This window comes from Pygoscelis adeliae, unplaced genomic scaffold, assembly GCF_000699105.1.
Source record: "Pygoscelis adeliae isolate BGI_AS28 unplaced genomic scaffold, ASM69910v1 Scaffold15, whole genome shotgun sequence".
Lineage (NCBI taxonomy): Eukaryota > Metazoa > Chordata > Aves > Sphenisciformes > Spheniscidae > Pygoscelis > Pygoscelis adeliae.
In genome coordinates, this window is record NW_008824988.1 from 3,941,485 (window position 1) to 3,963,025 (window position 21,541).

The window sequence follows — 21,541 nt, forward strand, 5'->3', positions numbered from 1 at the left end:
TTTTCTCGCTCTTCCCCCCCCCCCCCCAAAGCCCTGCTATGAAGAAAAATATGTGCCAGATTTTTTTGCGAGAATGGTATGATTAATGGGAACTAAACACAGCACATAGACAGCAAGGACTGAAAATGGCCTTGTAACAATGATCACCTCATACAGGCTTCTTGTAAATCCCAGCCACACATATGGGTAGGGGAAGGATCACGTAACAGGCAGGGAGAGAGGTGGCTCCATCCTGCTGTGGTCTGTGGGATGCAGGAGCTGCGGAGGGAGGGACTCACCCTCTCTCACACTTCACAGCAGCTTCAAAGCTACTGTAGATGGCACCTAAAAGGTCACACACATGGGGATCCAGCAGCACTAAGTGCTGTCGGAGTGTTGCCACTTGCTGACCAAACCCTTCTTGTTAAGTGACTATGGGGAAGGGAAGAAAGTGCATTGTATGCCAGTGAAAGATTCTTTTCTGTCACACAAGGCAACCTTACTGCGTGAGCCAGAGCACAAAGAGCGCAAAGTGCTGAGGAGAGAGGTCCAGATCTCAATGCTAATGAGGGCTTGTAAAAAAAATACTCTTCTTGCAGTCTTCAGGAGAAAATATTTTGTTTTTAATTGGGAGGGGGGAGGATAAAGTCTTTTCTAGATTTCATTAGAAACATCCCCCTTTTCCAAATACTTTCTCACTTCTTTTCTCAAGTGGGAGAATATGAAAGAAAGGGGACCTGTGGAAAAAAAAAAAGAGAGAAAATACAGGCCTGGAAATAGTTCGGGTTTTTTTCATAAAAAGAAAATGAAATAGTTGTGGAGCCTTGTATATAGGTAAGATACTGTATTGTTAGTTTGAAGAATGAATTCCATGCCTCTTCTAGGAAAGAGCAGTATGCCTAGCATGACGTGAGGAAAAATCGTAACTTTACTGAATGTAATCATAAAACTCCTACGGATTTAAATGGAGTAAATATTTAATGCATTTTGTTTATAGGTAATTTCTCTGGCAGTGGCACTGTCCTAGTCAGTGTTAAGCCATTGCAGGTGAGGAAGGAGGAAAAGGGCATTGCAAAAGAAAGGACTTTTGCATTCAAATTCCTCTGGATTTATATATAAAATATAACGTAACTGTCCATCTCTCAAACTCAGTTAAGAATAACTAAATCATATATGACTACTAAAACTCTCACTGTTAAAATCAAGAAGACAGGAAATATAGCTTGATTTAAGACCAGTTAATTCTTCTTTGACCCACACTCAGTGGTTCATAGGCCACGCTTAACTTGTTTCCTGAGTAAAAAGGACTGTAATCCATTTTTTTTCCCCTCAAATTAACTGGGCTGTCTTGATTGACATCCTTTGAGAAACTTTTCCATTGGCTGCAAATCAACTAACACAACTGCAGTTCTGTAACTGAAGCCAGAACTCCATATATGAGGGATGAATGAATGCATGAATACTGCTGAGTGTACCTAACTAGAATAAATAAATAAATAAATAGATAAATAAATAAATTACCATATATAGTTTAGCGCTTCTCCTGTTTGTAATATCGGCCAGCTCATCATCGTCATCATCACACTCGGGAAGCGCTGGCTTGCTCCCTAAAACCTGTACAAGAGAATAACAAATGCAATGCAGAGAGAGAGTAGGTGCTGTAGTATAAATACCTAAACACTGTAACGTGTTGTCCCAGTAATTGATTAATCGGGATCGTCTTTACATATAATCCAATCTAAATCCAAACTCATGGGTGACTTGTTCACAAACATATGGATAATTTTAAATAACTGTGTCAGATCTCCAGCAGCTTCAGATCTCCTGCAGGCCAACTTGCTCGTCATCTATAGACTAGGATAGGAAATGATATATAGAGAAAAGCTTCAAAGGATACACACACACGCACAAATACACAGAATAGAAAGGTTAATGTGATCCTATTCTATGCGTGTGTTTATATGTCTGTCTTCCCCTTTTCCTCCCAGTAACTTCTGAACTGTCAGCAAGCACGTCTTGCAATTTTTGAAATGACATTACTCTTAAAATGTTTAACAATACTAAAATTAAAGCAGACAAAGTGAAATATATGAGTTGAAATTATCTTTTAAAATATTTCAATTTACAATATAAAATACCAGATTATGAGTTCAAAAATCTTAAAAATTACAGATTCTTAATCCCATTTTAAGGGGGAAAAATTAGCTAAGGTCTTGAAAAAAATGTATGGTGTGAGAAAAACATTTTCTTGCTCCACCACCAGAATATCAATTTTAACACCGTGGTTGTTTTACATCATAGTAGTTTTACACCAGGGGTAATGTTGTAACAATTATCACTACAAGACATTTACAGAGGTTCATCAAGAATATGTTACGGTCAGGTAGTCATTATTAGATCCTAGGTACCCTTTCTTAATGATCTTTCCTTAATGATTCATATATGACCAGATCCAAATGTTACATACAGAATATTATGGATTTCTATGGAATTATGTCCCAGAGTAAAGGTAGTAGTAATGGATATGTCTGAGAAACTAAATATTAACATCAAGTACAAGGGCGGTGCCAGCCTTCCTATTGACACAGTGCATTTGCGACATGGAGTCACATGCGAAAACACAGTAAATATTTGATAACAGGGAAGCCTGACAAAGCATACAGCTGCAAAGAATTTGGAAAAAACCCAATATAGCCTAAATATTTAATATAAATCTGCCATCTGTGGAGTTTCCTGACCTGGTAAAGCCAGTAAAATAGTAAAAAAAAAAAAAGCCTTAAGTGTGATTGCTGCAGTTTAAGCTAAAATATTTTACCTGTGACTCATTGAAGACAAGAAAGTAATGCCCTGAGTGTACAAGAAAGATATTACCAGTAGCTCTTCAGTAGCTATCAGTCAGCATTTCCTGAATTTATGCTACATGGCTTCAGATTTACTAATGTATAGGTCAAGTAGGGCTACGTGTTCCTAGCAGAGTGCCACCATGCTGGTGAATGGCTAAAAACAGTGGGCATATGTGGCACATCGGCACAAGGTTTCTGAAAATGTTTCCCTTCCTAGATTTTCACACTAACCAGCAGCCTACAAACAAGTCGTAGAGCACCAAGAATAATATTGTCTTTGTAATGGAAGGGTCAGAAAATTGCCAAATAACAGGCAGGCATCTTTACCTGAACAGACACTGAATAGGTTTGAGGGTTTTATAACATTTGACTTTCAGTAACAATTAAGAGGGTAAAAGAGTCCTGTTACTAAAACTTCCAGAAGTCCATACTCTCTAGTTCTCTGCTTAATTAGGTATTTCCAGCAAAAAAATACACCAAAAAAATACACAAAAATTGTGATTCCTGATAGAGTTAAAGTCAGCATTTTCCTTTGCTGCGCACATAGAATACCTGTGGCACCACAATTATTTTGCAGCTTTGTTGTAAGTCGCTTAAAGTGATATAAAATAAACTGCTCTTAAAATTTTCCACTTGCCCAGGGGTCTTCAAAAACTGTGCGAGTGCCACTCTGAATACTTTTAAACAAGGCTAAATGGTGCCTGTTTGTGTTTGTGAAAGCATCTTGACAGAAGCAGCCTCTCTATTCACAGCACAGTCTAGGCGCTCCACTCTGGTGGCAATTAAACTAAGCAGCCTCTGTAATTTAAAAATTGGGCTTTAAAATTGGCCCCAGCACAGTTTAGATTGCTGGCCTGACCTGTTGGTGTTTTAAAACTTAAAGCAGAAATGTTTTTCTGAACTAGAGAATTATTGTCAGACTCCCTAAGTCTTATCTTAGGACATCTCAGTTCATCAGTACTGGCACAGAGAGAGGAGTCAAAACCTCCTTTGCGCAGGTGTAGTTACAGGTACGAGATGAACTGCCCTGGAAAGGGCAGAGACGCTCTGGTTCTGGGGAAATCCATTCACCATTCACTAAACAGCAGCTTGCACAGTAGCTTCTCTGGCCAAAGCTAGTCCTGTGCTTCAGCGCAGGTGAGCAGAAAAATACTAATTTTTTTAGTTCTTCTCCAGTTTCTCAGAGCAGCCCAAAAATAAATGGAGAAGGGTCTTGAGGGTGCTCCCTTCTCCTGCATTTGAAGTCACAGTTGCTTGTAGATCCTGGCATTTTGATGACCCTTGTTAAGAAGAGACAAGACGTGCTTTTCCTCCCACCAGATAAGAAAATCCAGGACTTGCGAGGAGGGCTGTGCAGCCAACACAGCCATTAGAAGCCTCGAGCTGAATCACTAACGGGTATGTATACCTGCGTGTGCTGGTATCAAAACCAGAAGATGATACAAGGTTAAAATGACCTAACACATGTGAAGACACTAATTGTGAGGAGGTGCAGCATGTACTATATATACTCAATATATGAAGTGATACAGTATGAACTACATATAGTCAGTACACTCTTCTATTGCTAGGGACAACTTATGTCATGCCCAACATGCATTAATTTCAGCCAGTTTGTCTTATAGACTGGAGGATAAGACAGATCACAGAAGGAAAAATTCTGTGCTTAAACAAAAAGCAATTTATCCTGAAAAAAATGTTAAGTTCTGTCCCAAAGAAATGCCTTCCAGATAAGTTGTCTTTCCTCCTTCTAAGGCAAACTCCCGTCCTACGGCTGAGTCCACATGCAGCCACCCATATGCCTGGATGTTAAGACAACTGATAATTTTATCAGTAAGATTACAAAGTGTGTATTGAACAACAGCTAACTGCTATGCTGGAATTGGGTTGTATCATTACCTAAGCATATGGCTGGCTGAGTTGCAGCTCTCCAGGACACCTCACCTTTATACACATAATTCTCATGTGATGCATCAAAAAGAAAACAAATCATGCCAGCTGAGACTATAGTCAAAGGGTCCCAAAGCTTTTCAGCGAGGTTCCCCAATAAAATGACATAAGCCAACAGACAGTTTAAAGGACGTTGAGTCTTCTGATTCTTACCTACATATACTCTTAATTTCACACAAATGCTGTGGTAGCTCTATACACAGGACCTTGCTCATATAATTCTCCCTAAACAGACGGTCAGGCTGCTCCACTGGGTCTTTACGTCTCATGACCCAGTGTACTGACAGTCCTAGGCTGGCTCTTCTGGGCTGCTCTGAGGTTTGAGACCCTGACTCACAAACAAGCCAAGAATTCAGACCCACAAATCCACCCTACACACCTGAAAATAGCAATGCTCTCTTGGGGATGCAAAACAGCCTACCCACACTTTTCCCCAGACATCCAACCATATTGGCAACTTCAAACTATACCTCTCATAAATACACAGGTGCGCACAAGTTTTGAAACCACTTTTTAAATCATTAGTAGTAGTAGCAGTAGTATTCTTTACTGGAGTAGAAATAATCTAAAGAATAATTAGGGGCCCTGAAAGCATACCCATGCCCCAGCTTCTTCACTCTTTGGGCTTAGCGTCTTTCTTTGCAGCTGCTGACTTCCAAACCACAGAGACTCCTCATATCACTTCACCTTATCTGCCATTGACATATTAAAATGTCAAACCACCCCTCGCTCTCTGTTGCTCCACCACAGAATGATGCTTATCCTCTCCCCACCATTGCTTCCTGCGTGCAGGTTTATCAGAGTCCTGGAGAAAAGCATGAGCAACTCTGGCCTCAGCAAAGATGCACACAGACGTAGTGCCACTATTCTGCAGAGACCGCGGTGTTCACACCCTCACCTCACGGTACATGTGAGGTTGTTTAACCACTTGAGGCTTAATCTGCTTCACAACTACTTTGGAATAAGCTATGCCCATAGCTGGCTGCAGCAGAGCCTACCTTGCTTTACATGGCCATAGCCTAATGCCAGCTTACCTCTCAATGAGAGCATCAGACTGCCAAGTTAGCATTGTTTTAGCAAAAGTATTCGTTAACTCCACACCTTTAGATCTTGTCTATGGGGGGGTATAACAGGAAGTCAATCTGCATTAATTTTAAAAGTTTTGGGGTTTTAAGTTCTGTTAAACCTTTGTGTTGACGCTCTTAGGTTAGCGCAAGAATTTAGTAGTGGAAACCAACAGAACATCAGTTCCTCTACAACAACTGCCCAAGTTCACTCCTACCTTGTGGTAAACGCAATGTAGCTTATCCTGCCTGCAAAACCATAACCCCCTTTCATATCCTCATGTGCAAGAGCTCTTCTCTGTAAATTTCTACACCCCCTCAGAGAAGAGCCAAAACTTTTACTGACAAGTGAAATTGCACTCCGTTGCCCTTAAAAAAGAATAGAAGAAATCTGAGACAAAAGGTTTCTGATCTGTAGGAATGTGGCAGGTAAATAATTTAAAATAAACTCATCAAAAGAAGAAATTTAGCAAACATTGTCTTCATAACTGGAGAAGCCAGCTTTGCATCAGAAAATAGTTGATATTGATTTAATGGGAGCAAGAAGTTTAAAGAGTTCAGTGAGGCTGAAAATCCAACTAAGAAAACAATACTTGAAGAACACGTCAGGTGAAGGTTAATTAAGAGAGAAAACCAGTTTTGTACAGTTTAAGTTGTGTACACTAGTACTGTGTTTGTGTTTCTTTTTACTATACACAGTTTGGGTTAGGTTTCTGGGTCTGAAATGGAACTATTTGTTGTGGCTGTGATCCCAAGTGTCTGATCTCAAAAATACTCAAATTCCCCTCTTTATGTGCTAAGAGCAATAGAAAGAAAAGCTTTCTATTTACATAGCTTAAAGCTGTCTTGTGGGCCTGATATTCTATTACTTAATACTTTTGGAAAACAATCAGGATTAGTAGCTCATCGTTTAGTTTCTTGCACGTTCTGACATACGCAAGTAGATCCTGCTCCTGCAAATTCAAGGTACACGTGTAGGCAGCAACAGAGAATAAATCCTCCATGCAGGACAATAGGTCTGAACTACAGGCACAGCGTGAACTCATTGGTAGATAAAGGCTTAGATTTTTATTAACCTTCAAAGCAGAGAAGAATATTACAAGGAATGTCTCTCTGAAATAAATATTGTCTTAAATATCTACTCCAATAGCCAGTAAAAGGAAAAAACCCAGCAGAGAGAGGAAGGGATGAACATGATGCAGGCTAATAACCACCTGGCTGACCCTGGGTACCAGCGCAGACATACGCCCAGAGGATCATCAGGCAAAGGTGGCTTTAGGGCTTCGCTGCTGAAGTAACTGGCCACAGTTTCATTTCTAATCATTTTAGTACTGGTTCTCCTGCCAGAGCACAACCACTGCAGAGGATATTCTGGTCCAGACAGAAACGACTTTTGACATTGGTCAGATTACGAATAGCCGAATATGCTTATTACACTGGTTATTGTAACTGGGAACCCTTTCCATCAATCTGAGCAAACATTCATAGACTTACAAAAATTTATACTCCCAACAGGAAGAAAAAAAAAAGGTTTCACTAAACTGCTCCCAGCTAGCTAGCAGGATTTCTGCCTGAAATTGCCTTTCACTAGCAATTCCAGCAACAACAGATGTGGTTACACGTTCACCTTGAGCAGAAGATCTCCCACCTGCCTGAACAGAGACTGAAAATAAGATGGAAACAGCCATAATGTACTGAGAAGCGGACACAAGGATGTTTTATGTGAACAAACAGTTCTGGCATGTTGTTAACTTTTTTTTGGTTTTACCATGTAATTTATCAAAAGGGCTTCCTGGTACTAAGGTCTAAACCTGATCTGCATGCATTTGGCTTGCTATAAAACAGCAAAACGCATCAGTTGCTCATGGCACTTTTGACATATAAATTATGGCCTACAATTTTAGCTGGTTTCTGTTGTCTCAGGGATTTCAAATGCAAATCATAATTTTATTCATAGTTCTATGCTTAACTTCCTAAAAACAGGGCATTAGGCTTTGGCAGTTTTTCATACAATATTTGCAGCTTTGCATATCTGTCTGGGATAATTTGAATATAAAGCCTTTATTGGTATGATAACTATATTCTCACATTAATTTCCCACTCTGTGAAACAGGCCACGGATAACATGTTCACAAAACAAAAAGTATCTAGATCAGTCCTGAGAGTAGAAATTCGATGTTTTTCAATAGTTTGCCTCCGAGGTAGAACAAGCTACCTTCTGTCCTGCTGGGACTGCACAGCTGGCAGTATCTAAGCTAGCTATTTACACTGAGATCAGGTATGCATGAAATGAGTTGAGGAAACCCCCAGCCTATGTTATCTTCAAATGTCTGGCTTTTAGGATGCCTCCAAGATGAACAGTGATCCCACACTAAAGAAACTGGGAGGGTGAATGGTAGTAACTATGCAAACACAGCAGACTTTTTGTGACCATTACTGCTGCTGAACGGTGAGAATTGAGCTATTCAGCGACCTGCCTACCTGCAGCATAATTAAAAATACAATAAGTAACCATCCCTACATCTTTTTTGCATTTATACTAATCCTTTCTACCTCATTTTTTAAATCTTACTCCTTTGTTATATCCTCCTCTGATACCAGCAGAAGTATTAGAAGTAAGACCTAAATCCTGCAGAGACTTGCACATGTGCTTGAGATGCCTTTTTTTTCTGCTTTATTGGGACATAAAGTTAGGCACACACTGAAGTCTTCGTAGCTTTGCAGATCTTGGTTTGGAAGCCTTGTGGATAAAAGAACTTACGTGCTGCATGACAGCACATGCTTAAGTGCTGGAAAATAATGGAAATAAATCAGTAACTAATGCGAACAGGGAGCCTCAGACACAAAGAGTATTTATTTGCTAAAATCCACAAAACTCCCAGCTTTTCGTTCCTTAAGTGCCTCCACTTTTGCAGCAGGCTATTTGCAGTGGCACCAGGCAGGCTGGTCCCAAGGCTGTGGCAGGCTGGACCATATCGATATTGGGGTAAAAAGAGGAGTATGGCAAATACTCTGTGAAGCCTGAAGCAGCAGAGGATGAGCTGGAGGCAGCAGCAGGTGATGGGCCGCTAGCGACCCTTCTAGAAAACCAGTGTTCCCAGGGGATCTATAGTGGCTGGAAGGAGGGGCAGGCAGCCGTGATACATGGCAGCATTAGGGCCAGCAGAGGGACCTGCAGCAAGGTGTTTCAGCACTCATGAGAGTCCATGAGATGGGAAGGTGGAGAAAGCTACTCAGGGCACTGAAATATTTTCCCAGCGCACCACTACCTGTATTCACAAGCTCAGAATTTCCAGTCCCATACAGCCCAGTAGATCAGGTGTGCCAGGGGATCCTCTCTGGTTTGACACCCAAACTCTTGCATCTAGGGCACAGCACAGACTTGGTCTCTAATGTTTAAGAAAGCAAATCAGAGAGTATGTTGATAGATCTTCTCTAATGCCTGCTGCTGAATCTTGAAGTAAATTAAATATTTATTAGGACAGAAAAAGAGAGCGAGCAAGACTGTTTCTTTCACCTGGTTGTATAGGAGATACATCCTGCTTAGCTCTTTGAAAATAATTTCCTCCTGCTAGTTTAGGTGCCCTCCGCTAACTGATTTCTGTTTTTAAGTTCCTACATCTCCTCAAATTTTGTGTAAAGGAGCCAAAATGTTCAACAAAGGGGCTATGATTTACAGCTCTTAAAAATTAGAAGTTGCAGCACTAATTACTGCAATATTTAAATCCATCATGTAATTTTATCTACCTCTTATTTTTACAGGCAAAGCCAGGTAGAATCAAAGTCATACGCAGTTATGTAAGCAAAAGACCTGGCCCTGATAACCTGCTTTGCAGTAAATACAATAATTATATTTATGTATTTCTTCAGCGTTAGACACTCGGTGGTGGTGGAAATACTGAACTGATCCCACAACACGTGGAACAGTTTCTTCTATACAGCTGTTCTTCACCCTTGCCCAGATGTGAGAGGACTTTTACTCCAGTGTTACATGGCCTGGATTGGGAACAGCAATCTGTGCATATGCAGACTCCTTTGAAAAGACCCTACAAAGTTTCCCTCCCTGAGCCCTTCCTGCACTGCAGAACTTTCACTAAAGAAAATTCAAAGGCAACCTTGAGCAGAGATCCTTTGAGAGTTGCTCTGCACAGAGGCTGGGATGAGGCAGACCTCGTGGGGAAAAAAAAAAAAAAGAAAAAAATTTCCTTTCAAGGTGTATTTGTCTTGGAGAGATGCAGGATTCCAGGAACAGCATATCTCTGAGATTTTTATACAGCAAGGAAGCTCTGCCCTTTCAGTTCTTCTCCATGAAATCCCCCGTTGCTAGAAAGTACATGGAAATAACTGCTAACAACTCCATGTGGAGATAACTGCTAACAACTCTTTTCTTTGGCCTTCTCTTCTTAATTATGCTCATTTAATAACTGAAATTTATAGTGGTTTTTCATCAGTAGATTTCTTGATAGACTAGCACAGAAAGGAAAAAAGCCATTACAAACTCCATTAATATTCTAACATGTAATTATAAGATTATAATTGACTAACGTGGTAACCCTGCAAGCGCTACAGCTGAAGCAGAAAATATAACAAAGATGAGTGGTTTTCTCACCCATAAGCATGCAAACGAGACATAATTTCATTGCAAGCACTTCCAGAAATTCATTATGATTTTAGAAATTCACTAAAATACCTAGTATAGAAGCATCTTTCCTAGCATAAGAAATTAGGTTTTCAACCGTCTATTATTAGAGCTGTTCATAAATGATTTCGTTCATGCCACGCAGTACGATATGCCTGAACATTTTCCAAAGTAAATTTCTAATGCAGGCACTGAAATTCGTATTTAGAGACTTAATTAAAAGCCTGACTTTCAGATGTACTTGCCACCTGCAGCTCCTATTCAGTTCACTGTCATTTAAGTACCTGGCTTCAGGCAGCCGAGATTGAAAACTGCAGCGGTAACTCACAACGCTGCTGGAGCGTCCTCCTACTACCCTCTGCCCTTCTCGGGCAAAACCCCTGCTGATTTTCTACCTGGGCCTGGGGAAAACACTGGGCCAAATGCTCAGCTGGTGCAAAGCAGCTACGCTATGCTGAAATCCAAGCCATGGGTGTTTTGTCTGAGTACAGGTTGCCTAATTAAGTCCTTTAAATGGAAATTTGCGTCAAGAAAAAGGACTGTCCTTAACGAAGGAGATACAGTCAGTAATTAGAAAGAAAACAGGACACCAGGTTTTGACAGCTTGAAACTGGCTCCCTGCAGAGTAAGGGGTTTGTATTTTGTATCCATATTCATAGCCCATCAAAAATTTTAATTAAACAGTGTAATGATTAATAAACTTCCACTCCTCAGATTGGACAGATGTTGCTGTGACAGGCACACGAGCATGTGTAGTTTTTTTCCCCCTGGACTATTTTGAGTTTGTATCCTACAAACTCTTACTGTTCAAAATGTGAAGACCCAAATTGTGTTCTTGCTGACACCTGCATATATCCAAAACCATTCCAGTGAAGAAGTGTATTTGTTTCCCTGAGGGGTAAATCTGACCCATAGTTTCAAAGCAGCTTGAGAAAGTTGTCTGTTCATCTGTGTAGCTTATGCAACTACAGCTAGTAACTACAGCTAGTAGTTTTGCTATTTTCTGCCCATTAGCTTTCTTAAGTCTTTGCATTCTCATGAAAACGTAGTTATCTTCTCCGTGTGTGTCTGACTGCATAGCTGAGTCTTTGTGTTGGGAACTGGTACAATTTCTATTGTCCTCACCCCTCTCTCAATGCAGTAATTTTATTTTGTACGTGGCTGTTTAATACTGCCTCTGCTCTGGGACTGAAATTAATTTCTAGTATTTATTTCACAAAACTTCCTGGAAGCTTGTCCATTTTTTCCAACTGTCTCTATTTAGATAATAAAAGATACTACTTTGGCTTACGTATTCCCAAACCCATGCATATTTTGGCCTAATGTGACTTCATTAGTGTATTTTCATATTGGGCATTTTCTTGCTAGTGAACAGGTCAGACTGGACCATAATAGTTAGGGGCAATTCACAGCATATGAATTCATAGCATTTGAGTAAAACCGGGTACAAGCTACACGATTAAACAATTGTTTAATCCCTAACAAATGCCTGGAATTTGATTACCCCTCCTCCTCTTTCTCCTGTCGCCCTCACCCCCACTGTTTCTCCACTCCTCTGTATACAAACCAAATAAACCTCTCCTTAGCATGACTTGACATCCTAATACAACCAAAAGCAAGGGAACAAGAAGAAATACAAATATTATGAGAGCAGCAATAGCAATTTTTGTTTTAACAGAGTTGTGATGGCAGATCCTACTCTTGCTGGCTCTGGGAAAGGAGCAAGTACCAAAGCGGCGGGGCATGCGCTGCTCTTTGAGCCTTTTGCAATGATCCATGTGACAGGACCAGAACCACAGGAACCTGCCTAGCTCCTTCAGAGAAGAATGCCCTTGCACTGTCAAACCCATTTATGTTAGTCACAAGTCACAGCAAGCCTTAGTTTTTCCCAGCTACCTCACTGTGCTCTGTGCTGCCCTTGGAAATTATCTTTGTTCTGTGGCTAATAATTTTTAGGGGCTTGAATTTAACAAGAAAGGAGGGGGTGGTCCTGCTCTTCCGTCCATATGCCCAGACACTTAGCCAGCTAATTTAAGGTTTACTGGAGCTTGATGTTGTGGTGATGTTTGCATTATTTGGGTCTCTAGAGAAGCAGCCTCTGCAACTTGCATTTAGGATGGGCTCTTAACGTTCTGTGCTCTTGAGATTTTAACCACATGACTGAGTTAGCATTGTGTAGTGCTACCAGTCCCTTTCCAGTTACAGAGGGAGAAAGGTGTGACTGGCTGTAATATGATCAAACCATTCCCGTACCTCCATGCGTAGAATTTATTCACACCACAGGCAAAAACAATCACCACTGAACACAACAGCATTCAAGAATTCTCAGGACTAAGCATTTCTTAGGAGTTTGAAAGAAAAAGGAGGGAGGAGAAAGGCTGCGTTATCAGAAAGGAGGACGAGGTTCCCTCTGTTGCTCAGTATTTAAACTAGCTGAATATATGCACAAGGATTTTTGAGAAGTGAGTTTGCACTCACCTGTTGTAAGGCCACTAGAACGCTAACAAAACCAGGCACATGACAACTGCAAATGCTGAGTAAACAAAAGTCGTGGCATTTTTTTCTTAAAGGCAAAAGAATAATTTCAAAGGTGCGTACTAACATGATCCTTCATTTGCTTGTGGCTTTAGACCTCAGCAGTCACGTTTCTCAGGTTTCATTGTTTCAGCCATGACATCAAAAACCTTTACAAAAAGGTTTTGAAACAAAAGCCAAAAGCCTCAGCAGTAAAACCGGCAGCAATCACAGGCCACCAAGAGCTGCAGTTTTAAGGGAGTCATTTGTGGGAAAACAATTAAAACAGGCAGTTTTGCCTGCATAGAAAACAAGAACCATCCTGAAAAGTGTTAGCTGAACACTTCATGATCAAGTAGAAGGGAGAGATGCAGGCTCAATACTTAGTTTGGTTAAAACTCAGTTTATCTTACTTTTTCATTGGCTCTTATACCCTGCAGACAGACTGTCACAGCTGCCTGAGATACTTAAAATCTATCATCGGGAGATGAGTCTATGTAGTCAGAACAGTACTGTCAATCTAAAAATCTTTTAGGGTATCTAATATTTCAAATTACACAAATATAGTAAAACAAATATACTAAGACTTTCTCTTCCCCTCCTACTTCATCTCTAGAGGTATGATACCAGATCAAGGTGTTGGTGCGCTACGCATGGAGGCTTGGATGCTTTGCATCTTTCCCTTGGGTGACTCAGAACTGAATTTCTGTGTTTCCTGCGTTACTGCAATCAGCTTCATCTTGCTGAACGACTAGAAAACTTCACGAACACACACACTTCTGATTGCTTGTTTCTCCAATTTGCCATTACTCTGAAAGCAGAGGAACAGCTTACACATTCACTTGCCAAACGGTGGACAATAACTTCACTGGAGAAAGGAAACAGGGTACCTCAGTCATTCACTCATCCCACTCACCATTTCCCACAATGCTGGATAATGAGATAATGGAAAATTATTTTTAAAATTTAGCTTCCCCGGTTTGGTCCTTTCTTCAGAATTAGAGCAGAGATTCCAACTACAATTAGAAAATCATCTGTCCTGAGCACGGCTACCTGTTACTGTGGCTGTTCTCTCAGACCTCGGTGATGTCTTGGGTATACAAACACGATGCTGTGAGATCTCTGATTACCATTGCAAGCAGTCAGAAGGACAAGCATCAGTGTTGGTGCAGTTGGCCCAAGGGGGTTTCCGACAGGGCTAACAACTGACCCTAAAAGATTTTGGTCCTAGGTTAGCTTTGAAACCATATATTTAGTGTTCCTTTTGGTTAAAGGAAAAGAAGTGTAGTCTTTTGTAGACTAATGTGGTCACTCTAGAGCGACCAAACTGACTCAAGCATTACTAAGACCTATTTTTGGATTGGTCCCATGCAGATGAAAAACTTCCTGGTACACAATTTGAACATTCAGGCCTAAGATTAAGCAGAATGAGTAACTCTGTTCAGCTGTAGAGTGTGAAAATCAGAGCAGAGTTGGCATCTGGTGAATTTTACTATGGGCAGCTGCCACTGTGGAGACCGGTCACAGTTACTGAGCAGCAACAGCAGCAATTTTTCCACAGTGGTCAGTTTATTTTTTAAATTCCCAAGGCAGGAACCCTCTACAGCACTGCTTATTTAAACCGGCCAGTCAGTACCTCACCTAAAGTGCAAACACGGAGGTGAAACTAGGTAGATTAAATACCTTTGACGTGCTTGCACTGAAAGTTTCTGCCTCATCTTCACAGTCAAAGAGTTCTAGTGATTCCTGCAGCATCTTATGAGACCTTCTGTGCACCCACTGCAGGTCTGAGCTTTCCAGACACGCTGCGTTTCCAGAGTACGACCACAGGAGAGTCACTGTGTGTTCCCAAGCGGCCCCTGGTCACTACAGCAGACGAAAAAAGGGCTTGCTGCTGTCAAAACTACTCATGTACCCAGCTTCTAGCCACTCTCCTTTCCTAGGGTGAGTGAGCTGTATCATGCTGGCCAGCCACAGCAATTCATCCAGCCCTACAGCATGCCCAGACAGCTCTCTCCCGTGAGCAAATTGTTCAAGCAGTGCCATCCTGTTCCCACATCTTTGCTAAAAATGGTTGTTGGGAGCAGACAATCACCCTTGTCAGACTAGTTCACCTCACCCACAGCTCCCCAGCTCCCAACGGGAAAGCAGGCTGGCCAGGAAACACCAGCCTCGCACGGCCACTGCAGCCTCTGCTAATCCCATAGCGGGAGGGGAGAAGTCTGGCAGGGTTTGTTGAATCGGCCTGTGCGTCTTGCCTCAGCGGTGGGGTGTAGGCACAGCAGTCTTGCTTTACTGGCTCGGAGTCACAACTATGTGTTTACAGAGCAGGGGTAAGATCACTATCAGCTCTTTACGTTGGTACCCGTGGTGGGTATGTCAGCCCCTGCCTGGTGAACACTTTTCTAGCGGCACTGCACAAGCAAATTAAGCCACTGATACGGAAGCAGATGTCTTTCTAGCTCATGGGAGGGGAATTCATTCCTGACATTTATCAGAGGAGATAATTACAGGAAATCTCATTCTGATTTCAGTGACATACCAGGTGACAAAATGAATATTAAAAGTACATAATTCTTTTTGCTAGAAAATAAATCAACCTTTTTCTAAGAAAGCTGGAGATGGCAAAAATCCATCCTTCCTGATGCAGAAGGAAGAAACAAGCACAATGCTAGTTTCCGAGCAGTCAGCCTGGGCAAGTGCTACAGCAAGTTAGAGACAGTTTTGTGGCAGCAAGGAGATATCAAAATGAAGAACACCAGGACTGGACACAATTCGAGCAGGAATAGGGATTAATATTTTTTATATGTTTGTGAGTTAACTACCCTCCTGGCTTATTAGCAGCACATTTCAGAGCTTGGACTGGGACAGCCACGGCTGAGCTGCAGACCCCATGATGTGAGCAGCACTTCCAAAAGCAAGGCTGGCCAGCACGACGCAGGCTAGAAGGTAAACCCTGGCTGCTGACAAACTCACTCAAACCAGGCTCATCACAGTGGTGGCAATAAAAGCCATGAACCTGCCTGCATTGAACTACCCATTTTTCTTCTCTCTACATTCACAATCCAAAAGGAAAAGCAGAAACTTCACACACTGCTGAGCAAGTGAAGAAAAGATTTATTCCCTGATACAATAACAATGCAATACAGGATCAAAATGCAGCCTTGGCGTTTTTCCTGCTCTTAGTTATGTGTCAAGGTTGCTACAAAACAACAGTTGCACGCAGCTGAAAGCGTCTGGCGAACACACAGGGGCGAGGCCAGCATATCCCTGCCTCTCCGAGTGGCTCAGGGGGAGGAGGCAGCTGGCCTCCTCATGGCCATCCCTGTGGCGGGCCCGTGTCTTTGCTGCAGCAGCACAGAAGTCTGACTTTGCATCTGCATCTGTACCTTACTCAGATAAGAGGTGCAAAGTGCAGCTGTTCTGATCAATGCTCCCAACTCACACGTGAGCTTATCAGAAACCCCATGCAGAGCCTCGAGCGGTAACCCCGGGATGGGCTTGGCAGTAGGAGGCTGCTGCCAGGGGACGGTGCCAGCAGGTTCCCACCGTGCCACCCAGCCGCGGCCCGCAGCGGGCTGCAATCCAATACCGTGATTCAAATAGGGAGCAGGAGGTTGGGCTGTAATTGTCAACCTGTGCTCTTTTCATAAAAGTTATAGGTGTAAAATACGTGCCACATCAGAGCTGGTGTGAGAAGTCTGTACAAGGAAGTAAAAAGCCAGATAGAGGATTGGGTTTTTTTTTTCCCTTCAAAAATGCCCGGTGCACTGTGTGCCACCTCCCCTACTTCTGAGCACAGCCACATCTGTACTCACACCCACAGGCAAAAAAGTCTTTCAAGCAGATGGACAGATCGTCCAAAGGCGTCACCACAGCTAGCGCAGCCAAGGGCTGGTGGCTCAGCACCTGACATGTTTTGCTGCTTAGGCAATAACTAGTTATACTCCATGTGACAAAACCGAATGTAAGCACCATCAAAAATAATGGCATACCTGCATGCACCATTAGCATTACTTCCTGAAGTTAATCTGAAGTACAAGTTAATATTCTAATTGTACCTTTTCCTTTTTATTGAAGCACTGCTTTATAACCCTGCTTCCCTCTTCCTTCTTTTTAGAGAATGAACAGAAAAAGCTTAATTTAGCACGCAAATACCAAGTGACAATGCTTTTATTAGTATGTGGCCTCCAACAACTCAGTGCTCGATAATTTTTTCAAGATCTGAAAACTCCATAAATTGGGAAATTTTTTTTTGCACTCTACTTTGATCAGCTCAGTTCTGAAATCTGAATTCTGTTTTTTGAATAAATGGTTAAACTTTCTAAACATATCAGGAAGGGCTCACTAGGGTTACTAGAGGCTAGGTGCATAAGAGTTTGTAGTAGAAGCGGTGATGCAAAGCAGCGTGCTTGGCCCCATGCATCTCCATGCAATTTGCTACATTTGTTGACATCCTAGCCGTAGTAATTCTATGGACTTCCTCTTGTTTGGTGCTGTCCCACCTTGATGCTGCTCTTTCCTCATACAGAGCAGCAGAGTGTGGTTCAGGTATGAGCTCTGCTGTTAATTCAGTCACCCTGCAGCTAATTCAAAAAAGCAAACATTTAGTTCTTAAAAAAGTATTCTCAGATGATTGATTATCTCAGACTTTACTTCCCAATAAACTTAATACTGCTTGCATAAAGAGGGAAAAGAAGTATGAACTGGCCTACCATAACCTAAATCTGAGTTCCTGGAGTCACTGAAGAACATAAAGTTTGAGCCCAATCCTATTTAGTTCCTGAGGTGTAAACGCATCTTATTCACAGCTCTGTCAGTAACCGGTACGCATATTACAATACCTCTATGAGCTGGTCTGGTTCACTCCCTTCTTCCACGGTAATTAATTTAGACCTTCCATTTCGTTCATTGTCCCGAATGCCAACAGCAACTTGAGTAGCCTTCAGCCGCTCATATTTATTGCATGATGAGCCACACCACTGATAGATTTCCTAAAATAATTAAAAGCACACACATTAGCAATAAGATTCAACACTGAACAAAACTATGAAATAAATATTTTATTAATAATTATCTTACTGGATCTAAACCACCAGAACATCAGTGAAGCTATACCTTTCAGAAATACTTTCCAGAAGAGATTTGCTAAGTCACCTAGATCTTTGTAATATGCAAGCTATTTATGTAATGTACTTTAGCACCCACATATTAGGAGGAGATAGCTCGATCTCAGAATAGTCAGAGTTTTGGTTTGACTGAGTTTTGCCCCGAATACAGATGTATCTTCAGCTATCTAAAGAAGCTGAAACTCCTAAATTTGCTTATATCTGGCAGTTCCTCTTCTATGCTACTTCAACGGTGCTGGTTCTCATCTGTGGCAAGAAACAAAGAAATTTCAAAATCTCAAGGAAAACCCTGACTGTATCTGCTCCTCAAAGGTAAAGTTAGGTCTGTCAATCCCATTTTTATTCTGGTGACTTTTTGGTGTATAATTGTATTTGTAACACACTCTGCTGCATCAAACCACAAAACCAGCTCAAGTGCGAATGGATGACATAGGTGTTTTCAATAAAAATTCTTCTTCACCGGAAGATTTTTCCTCAGTGTACAGCTGATCCAGTGCTCATAAAAGTTTATTAAACTCAGATTAATGCAAGTCCTTCCAACTGTAGTTATCACAAATGTCTTTATAAATTACTTCTAAAGATTTACAGATCAGGAATACACAGTATTTCTGGTCAGTTAAACCACCAAGTTTCTCCCCAGCAGAAGATGGACATATACCTGGTCCCCCTTCCTGCCTTGGGAACTGACTAAAATAAAGACAAGAGACACATCTGTAAAAGATGCCTCCATTCAGGAAACACAGCAGCTAGGAGTAAGCTGCTGCCACAGGGGTAATCCACCCCATCGTGGTTGCCACCTTTACAAGAAGCTCCTCAGACACCGCAGCAGCGTCTCTTCATGTTGATGAGCGAGCGCTCTGGTGGCAGTAGCTTACTCCTAGATATCACCTTACGGGCCTTCAAGGCCTTCCTCTCATCTGGCTGAATAGGTAGTGAATGGGTATGCCCTGCACATGACGGGGAAAGCACAACTCAACCAGAATGGAGCATGTTCCCAAGGCACCTCTCTGGAAGGAGCGCCACCAGAACCGGCCTAAGACAGGTCACCTAATCCAGTCACACCGCAGACCAAGGACCCCCAGTTTTGGCAAGTCCTGTTATTCATCCTGAATGCAAAGCATTTCAGAATAAAGAATTTAGATTTCAGTCTTGATGAAAATTACTAAGAAGAGGCAGAACATAAGCTGCAGAGCTGCTAGAGCTGAGCTGGAAGGAGATAGTCAAAGGAAATTACTCAGCTTGGCTGGTTGCTTTTTTTCTCCCCTCCCTTCTTCTGGAAGAAAGTAATTTGATTCTTCCTCACATGATTCTATCAAATAGCCCAAATAGTACAGCAATAAAGGTACACAGTCATTTTCAACTTTAAAAAAGTTTGAACTGGTTTGTGTTCATCTACAATGCAAATAACAAGGATTTAATCAGAGCCCTCACTGAGTAAATTACTGGGGTCTTAGTTTTACAATGTATATACAACTGTATAAAACTTAGATTTTGGATGAAAACCTGTGTCATTCAAAAAAAGTTTTTTAAGCTATTGCTGCTGACCACTATTGTTATTTAATAGCACTTGAAATGGTGGCTAGAGACAAATGAGAGATGAAGTACAGCTTCTCAGTACTAGCAGATGCAAACTTTTAAAAGACATTGATGCCATCTGTGCGCAAAAACAGTGCTAGTAACTTCTTTTCACCAGCTTGGACAAAAGAAAAAAACCCAAACTCAGTGATCTCACAGCCAAGTTCCCTTCCCTTTAGAAGCATCCTTCAAAGACAAAGTTTTAAGCTTACATCAGGCTTACACAGATTCCCAGAACTGGATCACTTTCAACTTGCAGATGTTATGCAATGAAATCTGTGAGGTTTTCAGCTTGCCTTTAGCAACTTGACTGTAAGCTTAAGACAAGAAAAAAAAAAAAAAAATCTGCTTCCAAGTTCTGGTTTAAATACTGGCACCTTACTAAGTATCCAGAATCTGGAGACATACTTGGCTTCAGGCCTGAACCTTATCTTAAATCTGACTTTCGACATTTCCACAGGAAAAGAAAATATCTGTGCATACTCGGGGAAAGAGAACTTTCTAAAGAATTAACAAAAGACTGCCTTGAGTGTGTAGAAAGTAAAAAGTTTCAACTTGAGCAGATTTTTTAATATAGTTGTTATAGCCATGCACTGCTTCAGCCATCTTCTCCCAAATTTGGGGAGACTTCCCAAAACACACACTCCTTTAGTTTCTGACAATTTCACCACTCAAACTTTCTCATTCTCATCTTGGCCTACCTCCTACTAATTGAGCTTATTTGAAATTATGTGAGAAAGCAGGAGTCACTAGAGATATAGCAGCAATAAATAGGAATTATTTATTTCCCCCAGTCTATAGAAGCAATAAGGAAGAGGAAGATGACATATATAGAGAATTAGCTGAAGAGGTTAGGCAGCTATTGTCTTATCTCTGCTGTTGTCATTTAACCCAGCAGGCAGCTAAACATCACACGGCCATTCGCTCACTCCCCCCAGTGGGGGAGAGAACTGGACAAAAAGTAAAACTCGTGGGTTGAGATAAAGACAATTTAATAGGACAGAAGAAGAAGGGAAAATAATAATGATAAAAGAATATACAAAACAAGTGATGCACAATGCAATTGCTTGCCACCTGCCGACCAATGCCCAGCCAGCTCCCGAGCAGCGGCCCCGCCCCCCCGCCCACCTCCCCAGTTTTTTGTTCAGCATGACGTCACATGGTATGGAATGTCCCTTTGGCCATTTGGGGTCAGCTGTCCTGGCTGTGCCCCCTCCCAGCTTCTTGTGCTCCTGGCAGAGCACGGGAAGCTGAAAAGTCCTTGACTAGTGTAAGCACTACTTAGCAACAACTAAAACATGGGTGTGTTATCAACATTAGTCTCATACTAAATCCAAAACACGGCACTGTACCAGCGACTAGGAAGAAAATTAACTCTATCCCAGCCAAAACCAGGACAGTATCCACCCCTTATTCTATACCATCTACATCATGCCCAGGTCCCCCCACTTTCCAATACATTCCCATTAATCACCACCTCTTTTCCAGTATTTATATATAGACACACAGATATCATTCCCTTAGTCTATGGGCCATCCCTATAAAATGTCCATTGAGTTCATCTAGTCCATGACTTTGGGCTCCATCTGTCAAAACAGTCCTTCAGGGCAGGAGAGATGGTGTGTGGTGTTGGATTGTTGCATGCTGAAGCCAGTTCTGGTTCCATCACCGCTGCACTTTGCTCAGTTTCATCAAAATTCATTCTTCATTAGTCTGGGTGATTCTTACTGTGGTACTGTTGATATGCATATAGCCACCACAGAAGTGATGACGTACAGTATTATATAGCAATTAACATCATACAATTTAATTCATTGGCTGTTCTCACCCAAAATCAAATCCCCTTGA

The 21,541-nt window shown here is 41.6% G+C and overlaps 1 protein-coding gene across 1 annotated transcript in view; it reads right to left on the minus strand.

Annotated features, from left to right (window-relative positions):
• Positions 1–21,541, minus strand: part of SCIN (scinderin) — a 57,643-nt gene that overhangs the window by 14,766 nt on the left and 21,336 nt on the right. The window contains exons 4-5 of the mRNA XM_009326122.1: positions 17,834–17,983; positions 1,501–1,593 (exon numbers count right to left, since the gene is read on the minus strand). Coding sequence (XP_009324397.1) covers positions 1,501–1,593; positions 17,834–17,983 — 243 coding nt within the window. The remainder of the gene's footprint in view (positions 1–1,500; positions 1,594–17,833; positions 17,984–21,541) is intronic.